This window comes from Hyperoodon ampullatus, assembly GCF_949752795.1.
Source record: "Hyperoodon ampullatus genome assembly, chromosome: 11".
NCBI lineage: Eukaryota > Metazoa > Chordata > Mammalia > Artiodactyla > Ziphiidae > Hyperoodon > Hyperoodon ampullatus.
In genome coordinates, this window is record NC_136924.1 from 27,488,614 (window position 1) to 27,505,031 (window position 16,418).

Genomic DNA, 16,418 nt, shown 5'->3' on the forward strand with positions numbered 1-16,418 from the left:
TTTCCATGGTGACATCTCTATCACGGTACGTACACTTCGCTTTAAGTCTAGATGTCGTGACTTTCTCATATTCTTGCCTTTGTTGTGGGGAAACCATTACCAAGTGATTAGAATTGGTACTTTGTTAATTCACTCAACAGCTGTGCCAGGCACAGCTCTAGGCAGGGGGGCGGGGTGGTGGTGGAAAGTGGTGAACTGAAAATTGCCTGTCTCTCATGGAGTTTATACTCTAATGGCTGTATTAGTTTCCTGTTGCTGTTGTAACGAACTACCATTTAGTGGCTTAAAAACAACACAAATTAATTTTCTTACGGTTCTGGAGGTTGGAAGTCTGAAATCGGTTTCTCAAGGTGTCAGCACAGCCGGTTCCTGTTGAGGCTCTGAGGGGAGAAATCTGTTTTGCCTTTTTGGAGGCCACCTGTGTTCCTTGATACACTGTTCCTCCATTTTCAAAGCTGCAGTGCAGCCTGTCTTCACATTGATTACTGTAGTGCAGTCTCCCTCTGCCTCCCTCTTATAAGGATACTTGTGAATAAGTTGGGCCCCGTGGGATAATCCTGGAAAATCTCCCCATCCCCAGATTCTTAAATCACATCTCCAGAAACTCTTTTACAGGTAATGTATTCACAGGATCTGGGGTTTGGACTTCAGTGTTAGGGGACCATTGTTGAGCCTGTCACAGAGTGGGAGACCACAGTAATTCTGTCAGTGATGACTGCTCTGGAGAAAAACTGCTTGGAGAGTGGCTGAGAGGCTGGGTCGGGGTGGCCCCTAGGAGGAGACATTGAAATGGCGTCTGTTTGTTGTAAGCCATTTGCCAGAATACTTGGTACAGAGTGAATGTTAAATATTACTGTGGCTCTAGACATTTTAGCCACATGATAGCTGACAGGTCTAGATGGTTAACCAGAACCTCCCTGGTTCTCCTAGGAGGAAGGTAGTGTAGCAAGCATCTCTACTTCACTGACTGGGCACAAAGACAGTTCTCTGATTTGTACTTACCTCAGTATTACGGTTTGATAGTTTTCACCCAGCACCACCTGTCAGCATTGATCGAAATTTTCCCTAGGCCAGGAGTTGGCAATGTTTTTTTCCTGCAAAAAGCCAGGTAGTAAATATTTTAAGCTTTGGGAGCCATATGGCCTCTGTTGAAACTAGTCAACTGTGCTCTTGGTGCAAAAACAGAAGCTCTAGACAATATTGAAACAAATGGGCGTGGCTGTTTTCCAATAAAATTTTATTTATGGATACTGAAATTCGGGTTTCTTATAATTTTCATGTATCATTAAGTATTGCCCTTGATTTTTTTTTCCTTTATCATTTAAAAATGTTAAGAAGAACCATTGTTAGCTCAGGGGCTGTGAAAAAAAACAACAACAACAAACTACAGGCCTGCTGGGTTTGCCCCTCAGGCTGTAGTTTGCCAGTTCCTGTTATAGGCCTGGGGCCCAGGCTCTTCTAGAAAGTCTTTAACATTTAAACCATCATTTAGTTTTATTTCTTTCGTGGCCCATAATCCTCCAAAGCAGAGGCTTGAGGTATATCGCCTAGTGGGTGCTGCAGCGTGCTGGCAACAGCAGTCAGTTTTCAAAGGAAACAAGCAGTCAGCAGCTCGTATGGTTTATATAATCACTGCAGTCAAGGAACCCAGGCAGGAGAATTTAAGCAGTTTGCCCAGGATCACATAAGTGACAAAGTCAGGTTCAGATTTGGACTAAATCCAAGCTCCTAACCTATTATGCTACACCCCTGGTACTTTTTCAGTGTTTTCCCACAGTTTTATATTCAGGGATGAGAAAGCTGAACTGAAGCCCAGCCTCTCAGTATACATAACAGAGTAGGAACTATCACCCAGGTGTTTTATTCTAAGAATATTTTTGAACATCACATGCGTGTGGAGTTGGCACTGGTGATGCAGGAATGAGACAAGATGCTTGTCCTTGTAGAGTTGATGGGATTGTGTGAAGATGCCAGCAGGGGCATCAGAGGAGGATCCAGCCTGCTGGGCACAGTCAAGTAAAGGCTTCCAGCTAAATCTTGAAGGACAGGAAGGGGCGGAACAGTCTTCACTAAGTGCTCTGAGAACCTGTGTTAATACAGTTGCAAGAAACAGGGGAATGTTGTTTGGGAACCTTAGGGAAACAATGGAAGAAACGGGCCTTACGTTGGTGTCTTAGGATGTTGGTAGAAGAGCCTAAAGGAATGCTTTAGAAAGGGTGACATGTTTGTGTACATTGAATAAAAATAATAAAACATCGTGCAGTTGATATACTGGATCAGAATTTGATGGGAAGAGGGCATCTCAGGTGAGAGGCGATGCAGGTAAGTGCAGGGGACAACATCTGTAAAACATACCAGAGCTTTTTGACTTAGCCCCTTGGGCAGGCAGGTTCCCTTTTGTAGGAAAGGGAGAATTAGTGACTGAAGGGATTTTTCCTACCAACCACGGTGCCAATATGCTTTATCTCAGGCTCAGCAGTTGGGGGTGGGGGTGGGGGTGGGGGGAATGTTGATTTTACAAAAGGAAAAAACAGACTCCCAAGGATTAGGTGATGAGCCCAAGTCACCTAGCCTTGAGAGTGATAGAGCAAGTATTTTCACCCAGGTCACTTCCACACCAGAGCTCACGTGTAATAGTTAAAAAAACAAAAACCTGTGCCCAGAGGATAGGAGTCATGTTTGGGGGAAAAATAAAGATGACTTACTCAGGTTTTAAAGAAATCTGAACTGCTTTCAGCGTTGTGCCTTTCTGGGGGAGTCTGGAGCACTGTTTTTGCTAGGGGTGGGGTGGAGGAAAGGCGCTGAGAGGCAGATGGAAGAATATACAATCTGTAAACCTCACAAACAGCTGCTGTGGGGAGGGGGGTGTATGTTTACACTGCTGTCCTTGGTTCTCAAAATGTGGTCTTCATTCTGCCCAGCCCCTTCAGGAAGTCCTTGAGGTCAGAATTCTCTTAATACTAAGATGCTCTTTGCCTTTTTCACTCATTCTCTTGCAAGTCTACCATGGAGTTTTCCAGAGGCTACATGGCAGGCAGAGTGGTGCAGCAGACTGAACACAGAGAAGACATGAACTGTCTTTTATCAAGATAGTCATCACAGAGAATTACAGAGATATAAAATAATGCCACTCTTCTCACTAATTAAAAATGTTTTAATCAATTGTTTATGTTTAACAATGATGTTTGATATTTAAAATTTAAAGATATTTTAATAACTTAAAAATATTTTAATATTTAAGATATTAAATTTTTTTTCTTAGTTTTAGTTTCCAATATACTAAGCCCCACATTAACCAAAGCTCTAAATAATTTAAGATTCTAAAGGGATCCTGAGACTAAAAGTTTGAGAACTCCTGTTCTTTATCAGCTTCTCTGGTCAGTAGTAACCAATATTTCTAGCAGTCGTAATTGGAGAATGGGGGGCATTTTTCTCTTGTGTCTCCTTACCCCATCTGTGTGCGCCTTCCTTACACTGTGGAGGAGAGAGCTGTCTTATATTGTGTATCTTACTTTTATTTCAGGTGGGCAACCACTTCCTTGCAGTTGAATGACAGCAACATCAGTTTTAAGTTGGATTAAAATTTTCAAACATCATGTTTAGTTCTGGGGTCAGCAGAATGCCTCAGTTGCCTGTCTTGCTGATTTTACTTTACAGAACTAAAAATGTTCAGGCTCACTCTGCTTTCTTTGTAAAATCTGTGTGCCCGGTTGATATAATTTGACTTAAACTTGAACCATAAGAACCCAGGTCTGATACAAAATTTCAGGACAGAACAGATTTTTATAAACATTGGTAGAGGGAGAGTGTAGCTTTCCAGCATGACAGTGCATTTTCCTTCTTTTGTTTCAGTAGATGTGTTGGGGGAGGCGGTTATAAGAACGGGTGGTTTTTATTTAGGGAGCCAGTGATTGTGTTTTGGCACCATCTGTGTTAAGTACATGCAGATAAAATGAGGCTGAGATTAAAAATGGTTATTTTTCCAGAAGAACATCTAGCTGCATCTATTTGTTAATTCTTTTTTTTTTTTTTTTTTTTTTTTTTTTTGTGGTACGCGGGCCTCTCACTGTTGTGGCCTCTCCCGTTGCGGAGCACAGGCTCCGGATGCACAGGCTCAGCAGCCATGGCTCACGGGCCCAGCCGCTCCGCGGCATATGGGATCCTCCCAGACCGGGGCACAAACCCGTATCCCCTGCATCGGCAGGCGGACTCTCAACCACTGCGCCACCAGGGAGGCCCTTGTTAATTCTTTTCAAACAGCAAGTCAGCCTTTCTCCTCTGAGATCAGCTAGAGAGAGGAACGCTTGTGACCTGAGGCTTATATTGCTCCTTTGATCTGAAGGGCTGTCATTGCCAAATTGTTTTTCTCCCCACGGTGCCTTGCATTGGAGGAGGAGCCTCGGCCGGAATGCTAGTTGATGAATACTGGCTCTGTTTACCAGCCTCTCATGTTAGACCCTTTGTACAGACGGTCAGGGTGATGCAGTCTTGCCCCTGCTGTTGCTGGTTTCCAGGTGCTCTCCCTTTAATCCCTGAGCCATGGTGTGTACCTGCCGCGCTGCCCGGGGGCAGCCACGGTGCTGCGCCTCCTCCACCTTTCCATACTGCACCCCCTTCTACATCCCAAGCATCCAATTCTACTGATGCTAAGCTCTGCCTTTTGTCCCCCACATCTGATGGTAGGCAGGAGAAAAATGTGCGGTCTGGGCTGGTAAATTTGGGGGCTTTTTTGATTACCAAGGTTAAAACTTGACTTAAAAAAAAAAGAAAAACATTTTTGTGTGCTTGTTAACAACTTTTCCAATCATTCTCTCATGTTAGCAGATTTCTTAAATAAGAAATAATTTTAAATATTCACCGAAACAGTGTTCCATGCTAATATGAAATGTAACTAATGTGTTTTAAAACTAGTGGAATCAAAGGATATTTTAAAATTAAAAGTCTAACGTTTATATTATAAATGCCAAGTACATGGAAACTGCTAAATATAGGAGGCTTCATACATAAGCAGATTAAACAAATGAGCTTTACGGGTCACTTGTTTATTTATTTAACCTTTTTTCCCCATTTATTTAAAATGTCTTATGAAAGCAGGGACTTTTAACTTTTTTTTCAGGTCAGTGTCAATTAGTGATTTTGTTCTGAATTTCTAGATTTTACGCTTTACCTAACAATGTAGAAAAAGTTTTAAATATTTGGCTAACCTGTTTCAGTTGCTATTTACCAGGTCCCTATCTTAATCCATGACCTTAGCCTACTCATTATTCTCCCCTTGACTAGAAAGTGAAAATGATTGCCAAATTGTATTGGGTCTATTAAAAACATAGTACAGATGTTTTTAAAACCTGATTTAAAGCCTAGTTTAAAAATTTTAGGAAAAAAGAGCTGATCAAACTTAATTTAGGTCTAAGTTGATTTTGTCGGACCATCAAGGCCTTAGTTTTGTGTACTGTGAGGACACTTCAGAGTAGCTATCTGTGATGTGGAGATGCATTAGGACAGTCCTAACAGAAAGCAGGTTACTGATGACCACTTGAAGGAAGGTTGAACATCTCCATTGCATGCTATGATGTAAATCAATATTTTTCCTTTGCTTTTCTTTGAGGAAAGGTTTTTCACAAAACTTTTCAGATGTTGCTGCTTTTAAGTTAAGTTATTTTTACTTCCATTGTTTTTCTTCTTTAGGCTTATCAGGAGGGCAGACTTCAAAATCTACTGAAAATGAATGACTCCGAGGATCTCCCCGAGTCCTATGACTATGACCTCATCATCGTTGGAGGGGGCTCAGGAGGACTGGCAGCTGCTAAGGCAAGGCTTCTTGTGTGTGCTGGGATATGGGTAGAATAGTCACATCCCGGAATACATTCTCCAGGTTCCCTGTGGAATTTGTTTGAGCTACTCTTGTGACGTTTTATACGTTAACTTGGGCAGGGAACGTTAAGGACATTTTTCCAGGTTCAGCTGTATATTCTTTGTATAAAAATACTGGGGCCAGTATTTTGGGACACAATTTTCATTCATTTTAAGTTTGGTTGATTTTTTTTTTTAAGATAATAAGGGGTTTGCATGCAAATGGCTTGAAAAGAAATAAATATATTTTTATTCTTTATAAATACAATAATTATTAGTTGTTTTCACTTTGATGATTTCCCTAATCACAGAACCTCCTCCCCAATAGAAAGATGGAGAACAGTTGGATTTCTTAAGCTTAATTACTAAAAGTTTTTGCCTCCCCTGTGTATGAAATGAGGTAAGAGTGTATCCACTAACTCTGTGGCCTGGAGATGATGGAGTACAGGATGTATAAATACAGGAGATTAGGAGTACGGCTCCTGGCCCTGTATTGAGATACATTTTCCATGTGTGAGGGGCCCTTGTGCCTGTCATTGTTCCCCATCACCTTGTTTTAAAAGATGAGGTAGGTAGTTGTCCTCCTCTAAGGTGTAGCTTGTGATGAATCAGTAAAGGTCGATTCAGATGAAGCTGTCCAAATTGGGAGCAGGCCAATGTCTGGCATCAAGCATTGCTTTGCTGTAAATGATTCAGGAGTAATCTCAGATTTTTTTTTTATTCTAGTGGTGGTGGCTTTGAAGGACACATAGACTCAGTCCTTTCAAATAATCTTTGGAGGTCTAGTTGCAAGTACACAAAGCTTATTCTCTGAGAAAGATAAAGGATACTCTGCAAAATGAACTTGTGATGGTTGTTGTCACTCCCCTAAAATAGATTCGGAAACCTTATAGAGATGATCAACTTCTCCATTGGTTCTTCACATGAACATTTTAGGAAATCTGACAATTTCAGAAGAAAAACTTTTCCAGTATTCTGTTTAGAAACTGAAGTAGATAAAACTTCGAAGTACTTATAAAAATATTGTCTTACTGGATACAGGTTGAATCAAGGATTGTAGACTATCAGTATATCTGTTTTACTGCCTGTTTACCACTTGCTTAGAAATGGCCACATATTTTTCAGATTATTGCTTAATTTATTATCATTTGGCTGGAATTACATAAGAGGATTCTAGGGATTCCAGCTGACTCTGACAGTTCTGCAACTGTAATCTGCATATTCTTTAAAGCTACCCTTATGACTAAGTATTGCTTAACTTTTACCTTGGAGTTGCACTAATCGTTTTGGTATATGAAATTCTCAGGTATTAATGATTGGTTATGCTTTAGGCATTATAGCTTAGTAAAAATAGCACGGGTTTTCAACAGCCCATTTCCAGTCCACCATGTTAACCATTCCAACTCATTTTAATAATTTTGTTTTCCAGGAGGCAGCCCAATATAACAAGAAGGTGATGGTCCTGGATTTTGTCACTCCAACCCCTCTTGGAACTAGATGGGGTAGGCTTTTAAAATACCTTAGAAGTGACTTTGTAGGAGCAGGTTTTTCCCTGGCCATTGGTTTAAATGGCCCCTAAAGTCCAATTTTAAAATTAAAAATTAGGGCCTCCCTGGTGGCGCAGCGGTTGAGAGTCCGCCTGCCAATGCAGGGGATACGGGTTCGTGCCCCGGTCCGGGAGGATCCCATATGCCGCGGAGCGGCTGGGCCCGTGAGCCATGGCCGCTGAGCCTGCGCATCCGGAGCCTGTGCTCCGCAACGGGAGAGGCCACAACAGTGAGAGGCCCGCGTACCGAAAAAAAAAAAAAATTAAAAATTAAATAAGGGAAAAAAAACCCTAAAACATGGAAGTCTTTCACTTGTGCTAAGTTAAAATGGACTGCAGTTAAATGTTGAAATAGGTAAGTTTTATCAAGATGACTCAGCTGCTTCAAATTAGAAGGAGGCAAGAAGAAGCAGGAAGTCTGGATAAGACTGTGTCACAATTTCTAATTCATTCATCAAATATTTGTGAAGGTGTCACTTCTGTGTCGGGCACTGTTCTGGTGCTGGGTGTAGTCCCTCTGGCCTGTGGAGCTCACACTCCGTAATGACACTCGGCTAGCATTCTCCTGAGAGGGCTTCGATTTCCTTCGCTGTGGAGTCCACTGCCATCTTGCAGTCTTACTCATGCCATTTTGGCTACCTCCCCACCTGCTTAACAGAGACAAGTTATCACCATGTTCTTTAAACTCAGGGGCACTAAATCTTTATTTTGGGGGCGGGTGGGGTGGTGGTGTCATGAATCCTTTGGTGAGAATCAGCGAAGGCTGTATACCACCTCCGTAAAGAGATGCTCATATACACCAAACTTTCTGTGTGGTCCCAGGCCCACTGCAGTCCAGCCACGCCCAGCTCAACAACCTCTTTATCAGTTCTACTCACAGGGCTGGTGGCAAGTGTAAGGTTGTGCACAAAGTAAGGCTTCAGTTTCTGGCATTTTTATCAGCAGTCAATTAATTTTGAATCTTTGAAGTATGTGGAAGTTGGGGAAATCTGCTCATTTTCATTTTAGGGTAATGTTGCTGTGTTTGGTCTATAAGGCTCTCTGAACTTAGAAATGTCACGAGACTTAGGAATAAACTCATATAAACAGTGTTGGCTACATTAAGCAAATAAATTATGATGTTTAATAGAATAGCACTGGTGCTTGGGGCAGGCCACCCCAAAATACGCACAGTGCATATTGATTATTTTGAATTAAAGTTACTTAAGAAATGGCCAGTGCAGGAGGGACACTCTGGCTCTCCTTTTTGTCTCTGAAAGCAGGAAATAAGTCACGTGAAAGGTGCACTTCCTGCATCTGGGGGTAGAGAGGCAGCCTTTTCACAAAAGATAGGGAATTTGGGGCTGAGGAGCCTATTGTACACAAACCTGTCACCTCTTTAATTCGTCCCAAGCCTAAACTCTGTTTAGATTCTTAAATAATTGGGCACCCAAAACCTAAGTTTCTTTGTCCTGTCAATTTCTCACAAATGTATTGTTTCTTTGTCTAAAAAGTATAAAAACTCCCTGCTTTGGCTACTTCTTAGGTCCCATTTCTGTGAAACCTTCATGTGCACAAATTAAAATTTCTTTCTTTTTCTCCTGGGGATCTGTTATGTCAAATTTATTATTAGTCCAACCACAAGAACTCAAGAGGGATAGAAGGGAAATCTCCTCCTCTGTGATGTTAGTAATAATCATTGCCCTTTTTCTTTGGAGGATTGTAATACAGGCTATAAACTGATTTCTCAATGTTGTTGCAGGTCTCGGAGGAACATGTGTGAATGTGGGTTGCGTACCTAAAAAACTGATGCACCAAGCAGCTTTGTTAGGACAAGCCCTCAGAGACTCTCGAAACTATGGGTGGAACGTCGAGGATGTAGGTATGTGGGGGAAGCTGCTCTTCCGTTTGTGCTTCTGAGGGGTTCGAGCTGGGATCTTGCAATGTGCCATCCATCTAGCAAGTAACCCGGAAGTCGTTTCTGTTGTTTGTTTTTTTAATGGATAAAATCACTGCGGTTATCCTGTGTCATGTTAGCTCTGTAGCTATTATTATGTATGGTAAGAACAGATATTGCACTTGGAGTACCTTTTTATAATAGGAAACCAGAATTCTTTCAAATAAATTCTCATAATTATATAGAGTTTCCTAAGGAAGTGCAAACTACATTTGCTTTCCTTTGAAGGGATTACATTTTTCTCTCACCAGAAAAGTCTGTTCCATGAGCTGATATTTGGGGCAGTTGTTTGTTGAGAAGGGGGTTTTGTTGGATTAAAAATATTTAGACTACCATAGAAACCCTAGAAAAGTTGAAGAGGAATCTGTTGACTTTAGAAGGGTGTAGATGACATTATCTGTAGAAGAATAAAATGAGGCCTAGCACAGCTTCCTGGCTAATTAATTACGTAGGTCACTATGTCCTTGAAGAGTGAGACTCCAACCCTTATCTGATTTTAGTTCTGAGGGGACATTCAAGGGAAAATCTTCTAGCCAGCAGCTAGGGTAAATTGTTTTGTGGCTTTTTCTGAGTTTTAATTAACAGTTATTAGATACCCATATGTAAAAGGTATACACACATGCTTTGAAAATTTTTGCTCTTACTCAAACCTAGTCATGCTTCCTTTGTTGATGCTTTTACTTGAAGTTTTCTTATGCTGGGGTCATATCTCTTTCCTCAGACCCTTAGAAGGCTGCTTTCTGCCTGTGACCTTTGGAGGCCCGAGGCTGGTACTGAGAGTTTCGTTATTGGGTTCTAAGGTGCCATGCTCCGTGTCCTTTCCCCTTGCCTAACAAAAAGGCAGTTGAGCAGACTCTTGACCTCTGGAACATGAAGTTAACACTTCATCTGCTGATGGTCCACCTCTGGTTTTCACCTCTACCCCCCCGCACCTCCCAAGTTATTTACTCCCGTGTCTGAATGCCCAACTGAGTCTCCTGTTGATCCACTTTTTCCCTTCCTGGGAGCCTACTATCAATGTACTACCCAGTTAACAACAGAATCTCCCTTCAGTTAATGTATTAGATTTTTTAGTAGACTTAGAAATCCTACTAGTGAAGTTATATAATATTACTGTCGAGTGCTCACTCTTTGTACTTGAGTCTGTGTTGGGGAAATACAGAGATAAATAACACAGATCTGTAGGTACAAGGTTTTGTTATCATTGATGTACCAAATAAGTACCTGGGAGCCCGGAGGTGGGATTGGTAAATGATTTAAGAGGTGACTGGAGATGATTTTTTAGATGTTGTGTCCTTGATAGCCAGCAGAGGAGGGGAAGGTCAGTTCATTTAGACAGTGAAGGAACGAGGTACATATTTGAAGAATAGTAAATACCCTGGCATCTCTAGAGCAGGGAGCATGTGGGGAACATAAACGAGGACATTTGCTGTGGGCTGAACACCCTGGGTGGTTTGGGACAAGGGTAGGAGGAGGAACGTGGAGCAGCTTAGGGAGCTGCACAGTTGTGCTGAGGGCAAGTTGGAACAGAGGTTTTGTGATTGTTGGGATAGTAGCGGGAAGAAAATGGAGAGAGGAGATAAAGACCATAGCTGTAGCAGAAAGGAAGCTACCATCTTTCCCCACTACCCACCTCAGCCTCCTGCCAGCCTTATGGATTCATCGAGATCGTGCAGGACAGGAGTCGTGATTAAAGTCAGATCATCTCATTTTCCTCTTTATTCTCCATTCCATCTTATTCCAGTACACATGTAAGCCTGCTGTCCCTGGAGGGAGATCCCATTGTTCCATTTGGCAGACGAGGAGACGGAAGCTCTAGGGGGTGGAGTAGTGCGCCCACGGCATAGCTGAGAAATTGGCAGCACTAAGGTTTAGACTGAAGCCTTTCTGACTTCACAGCAGATGGAGTGTACACAAGTGGTGTTCTTTAAGCCCTCGTGGCTTCAGTGGCAACTCCTTTGTAGGACCACAGTTTTAGGAGCTGTTGTAGGGGCAGGTACTTTCCGAGCTTTTGACGTGGCTCTGTGTTTACCTCTCCTCACCATGGTCCCCCCAAAAGGGGCAAGTTCTATATGTGGTCTGTAGGCCATACTCCTCTGGGTCTTTGGGAGGAAAACCTAAGAACCACTCATTTTATTTTCTAACCACTCTCATAGGATCTGTGATCCCTCCCAGCCCCATCATTCCACACGTACTCTTTTCTACCAGTATTCTCAGTGAGACTTCTTTCCCCAGAGCACCTAGGGTTAAGATCCTTCCTTTGCCCCATTAAAGTGCAGGTTGTTGGCATAGACAGACTTGGGCACTAGTGCTGACTCTGCTATGTACTACCTGTGTGGTGAGGATTAAATTCAACAGCGTGATTAAAATAGCTGCCACTCAGTGAATGTTAGTTTGTGTCCCTTCCTCCTGGACTTGCTTCTTGTAACTCTTCCATATTGAGAACGTCAGTAGATTGGAGCAGACTCCGCCAAGCACTTTTCTTGGCTCTTGGTTTAATGGGATGTAGAAAACATTTGTGGATCTTACAGGAAGTTGTATATTTGAACAGTTTATTTCCCTCTTAAAGAGAAGGACATGTAACAAGAATACTAATCTGAAAAAGTCTAGTATTTGTTTGGAAAAGTAAGGTTGTTCCAAGCAAATTTTGAATTGTGCGGTAATAATTTCCATATAGTGTCTTCTTCATAGTGAATGCCACTGGCCCTTAAATCTTGATCAGTAACAGTTCTGGAGAGCTATAACTCAGAGTCATGAAAATGTTATTCATTCATATAAGGTCTAGTACTCAAATTGGTATGTAGAAGTAGTGGATGTTAGCTTTAAACTGTCAGCTCTTATGAAAAATGAAGTAGGTGGAACAGAATACTTAGTTTGGTGAGAAATGTGGGAAAGTACATATAATGGGTCTTTAGAATCTTTAAGAGATAAGTATAGGCGTGTGCCGAATGAACTTTATTAACAGGGTCAACAAAGTATAATTCTAATAAATTCAGAATCAGGTGGGTGGTAAAATATAACTTGATGAATTGACAAACCTTCTTTCCAGCAAAAGAATATATAGGTAACTGTCACGTAACAATAATAACTCCTTTACTTATTTATGTTGAATTTATTTCTAAATTACATGATAAGGAACTAATAAGTGTACAAAGACGAGGCAATAAAGACGCCACTACCAGCACAGTCCAGATCTGCACATTAAAACCAACAGAAGCTCCTGAATTCCGTGGGGCTTTAAAATTTGAACTAAATCAAGTGGTTGGTTCACTTATTTTTCTATCCCTACAGAAATTATTTATTCAACTAATTTAGCAGTTTTAGCTCTTTGGTGTTTCTTCCCCTTTTCCAGATTTTAAGGTAGAAATATATAACTTTGTATACCTCCCACCCCTTGTACGCCTTTGTCAGCAGCAGCAATCCCAGAGTCTTTGACGAGAGCTGTTTGAAGAGCTGTGCCTGCCGTTTAAATCCCTTCACTCTTCCTAAATGGAAGCCTGGTGGTTTGCTTATTGTCATCTTCAGCTTTTCTCATTAAGCCTCAGGAGCAAGCTGTGGCCTGGCTGTGGGAACCACAGGTGGGCATCACGGGAATGGCTTGCTGTGCCTGCCAGGACCAATACCGAGGGAGAGGAAGCCCCCCACCGGGAGAGCAGTCGTTGCCTCCCTCCTTTTGTGCTAAAATGCTTGTGGTGAAGAATACGGTGGATTTAGACAAACATTACTTTGTCATTAGATCTTCGAGGAAGAAAGAAACTTGGAGGTGTATTTTTCAGATGAGAAACCCCTAGAGGCTGCTGGTCCGTGTTCCCAAGAGATGAAGCATGAAGGCTTATTTTGCATTTTTGAGAAAGAAACACATCTAGTCTCATGTCCTGGACCAAAGAACAACACTCCCGTTTTCTTGGAAGACTGTCCTCTCTGACACTGCAAATAGCTCTGAGCGTGGTGAAGGAGGAAGGGCCCTTTGGACCTGGACCAGGCAGCACAGCTGAATCTGCCTGGTGATGGGGTTGGGGTGGGGGGGTGACATATCCAGGACTCAGCCTGTGATCTGCTCTTTTCCTAAAAGCTCCAAGCTGAGACTGTGCTGAGAAAAGAATTCAGTGAGCTCAGTCATGTAAACTGGATGAATCGGAACTTTCTGAAAGATTTATTGGCTTCATATTTTTTCAGATTTATCTGTTTGAGTTCTCTTGTGCTCAGGAATTAAGTGTGCCTTTAAAAAAATTAAGCGTTTGTGAAGTTTTAGGATCCCATTGTCATTACAGAGAAAGCAAGGTCATTGGTTTGCAGTTGGGGGCTTGCAGAATTTCTGGATGTACGTATTCTCCTACCACACACCTGAGGGTTCACGTACAGTGTGTCTGTGCTGCCATGAGTTTATGTGTGGCCCTGGGCAGGTCACCCATCCTTCATTTCCCGTGTATATAGTGGAAGGAATTTGTGCCCCTTCAGGGACTTTGAGGTGCAAGTGAGCAGGTGCGGCGAAGATGTAAGGATGCTAGTAGCTCTGTTAGTTTGATTAGTATTGTCGAACCCAGGGGTGTACAGTAGGATGGGGGCGAGTCAGGAGCATCCGAGAGTTGGCTTTAAGACCCAGTTGCTGAGGTGGGCGTAAGGGCACACCCAGGTGAGATACAGGTCCTGCCTCACCAGCTAGAATCCGCATCGCAGAAGCTCGGCATTGGATTACAGCTGGTAGACCAAGCAGCGGAGTCAGGAGGCCTAGGGGAAATGCTGGGCCATGCCAGCGGATGGGCTGAGTGGGGTTGGGGAGCGTCCAGGTGGTATTTGGGAATGCAGGAAGGCAGTGGACTTGGGGCATTACTGGAAGGCAGGGCAGCCCTAGAGAACTGGGGTTCTGGGCATGTAATCAGTCCAACAAGGATCCAGTTACCACCAGCAGGATGTAAAGTAGGAATTTGGATTTTATAAGACAGAAACTCAGTTCTCAGAATGGAATGCAAGACCCAGGACTATAGGAGCAGGTAGAGTACCTTGGTGCTAAATCCTAAACTGGTGGGCTGCAGCTTTTATTTTTTTAAATCTATTTATTTATTTATTTATTTATTTTTGGCAGCATTGGGTCTTTGTTGCTGCGTGCGGGCTTTCTCTAGTTGTGGCGAGTGGGGGCTGCTCTTCGTTGTGGTGTGCAGACTTCTCATTGCGGTGGCTTCTCTTCCTTGTGGAGCACGGGCTCTAGGTGCGTGGGCTTCAGTAGCTGTGGCTCTCGGGCTCTAGAGCCACAGGTTCAGTAGTTGTGGCGCACAGGCTTTGTTCCTCTGTGGCATGTGAGATCTTCCTGGACCAGGGCTCGAACCCGTGTCCCCTGCACTGGCAGGCGGACTCCCAGCCACTGTGCCACCAGGGAAGTCCCTGGCAGGCGTATTCTTAACCACTAGTAGGCTGCAGTTTTTAAATTTCTTCTGCCTGAGCATAACCACACTAGAGATTGGTGCCTGCCTACTGTACCAGAGGATGAAGGAACTTTGGTAGAGAAAGGGGGTTTAAGGAGTTTGGAAATCAGATGGGGCCTGACAGTTACAAAGGAAGGCTTTAACAACAGAATTAAGGTTGATTTAGGTCTGATCATTGAATTTGAATGTCTGTCATTGAAATAATTTATTGGTACTATTATTTAGTCCCAACTGTGTCTTCTTTTTTTTTTTTTTTTTTGCTATATGTGGGCCTCTCACTGTTGTGGCCTCTCCTGTTGCGGAGCACAGGCTCCGGACGCGTAGGCTCAGCAGCCATGGCTCATGGGACCAGCCGCTCCGCGGCATGTGGGATCCTCCCGGACCAGGGCATGAACCCGTGTCCCCTGCATCGGCAGGCGGACTCTCAACCACTGCGCCACCAGGGAAGCCCCCCAACTGTGTCTTCTTTTAGAGTATGGTATCTCCTGTAGGATTAGCAGAGTAGAATCCACTTAGTACTTCTACCACTGTGAAGTTTCAGAAATTAATCCTGCCTTTGATCTCATTGTTGTTTCTCCGGGGCTTTATTGGCACATTGTGCTGGACAGTTCCTAATTGTAAGGAACTATAGCAGAGGGTAGTTAGCATCACTGGCCCTTGGGCATCCCTAATTCACAGGGACAGCCAAAGCCACCACCAAAAATGATGTCTGGGATTTGCTTAAAATATTTTAGTAAAAAGACGTATATGTAATGAGATTGGTAAAATGTTGGTAATTGTTGCAGCTAGTTGATCGGCAAGTGGGAGCGAGTTACACTATTGTGTTCCATTCCTGGTGGGGAAACAGTGAGTCCTGCCTCCTCTTTTTATAGTGGTGGTGGACGGACGCCGGATGGACAGGCTGGTTGAGGCTCCCTGCAGAATCCCTCACGCCCCAGTACGTAATCCTCCTGGCCTCGTGACCACAGTGGCCTCCAAGGTCCCTTTTTTTTCCTCCCCAACTGAACTGATCTCTGAAGGTTTGCTCCAGTTCTGACAGTTTATGGTTCTATTAATTGAATCTTTATCATCTGTGCTCTGGGAGGCCACAGGCCAATTTCTGTGCTGTCATTCCTACGTCAGAGGCTGGCCACTGGTACTCATAGAATTGATTGCATCACTTCCTGCCTGACCAAGCTACTTATTTAGCCCTGACTCTAAGACTCAGACGCTCATTTCTGTGACAGAGGCTTTCAATGCATGTTGATTCTCTTCTCCTTCCTTCCAAACCACAGCTTCCCCAGAACCTGCCTTCTTCTACCACCAGAGTATATTTTACCCGTATCTTATTTTTTTTTTCCATCGTCATTGTTGAAGTTAGTAATGAATGAATGACAGGATTGATTTTTATCCATTGAAATTTAATATTATATTAGTGCCTTGGCTCAAAGGATTCATTTTATGGTAGAATTTTAAGACTCTTCCTTTCTTTGGTGAGATGGGAAGTTTGGGAGGCAGTGAGGCAGGCTCTTAAACTTCTCTGTCTAGACCAGGGATCAGCAAACTTTTTCTGTAAAGGGCCAGATAGTAAATATTTTAGGCTTTGTGGGCCATCTGGCCTATGTCCCAGTTGCTCACCTCTGCAGCCGCAGCATGAAGGCGGCCCTAGACAATATGGAAATAAATG

General features: G+C 43.0%; 1 protein-coding gene across 1 annotated transcript in view; it reads left to right on the forward strand.

Moving 5' to 3' along the window:
- Positions 1–5,706: 5,706 nt before the first annotated feature.
- Positions 5,707–16,418, forward strand: part of TXNRD1 (thioredoxin reductase 1) — a 45,353-nt gene continuing 34,641 nt past the window's right edge. Inside the window, exons 1-3 of the mRNA XM_079714248.1 lie at positions 5,707–5,808; positions 7,280–7,352; positions 9,138–9,257. Coding sequence (XP_079570374.1) covers positions 5,722–5,808; positions 7,280–7,352; positions 9,138–9,257 — 280 coding nt within the window. The 5' untranslated portion in view covers positions 5,707–5,721. The remainder of the gene's footprint in view (positions 5,809–7,279; positions 7,353–9,137; positions 9,258–16,418) is intronic.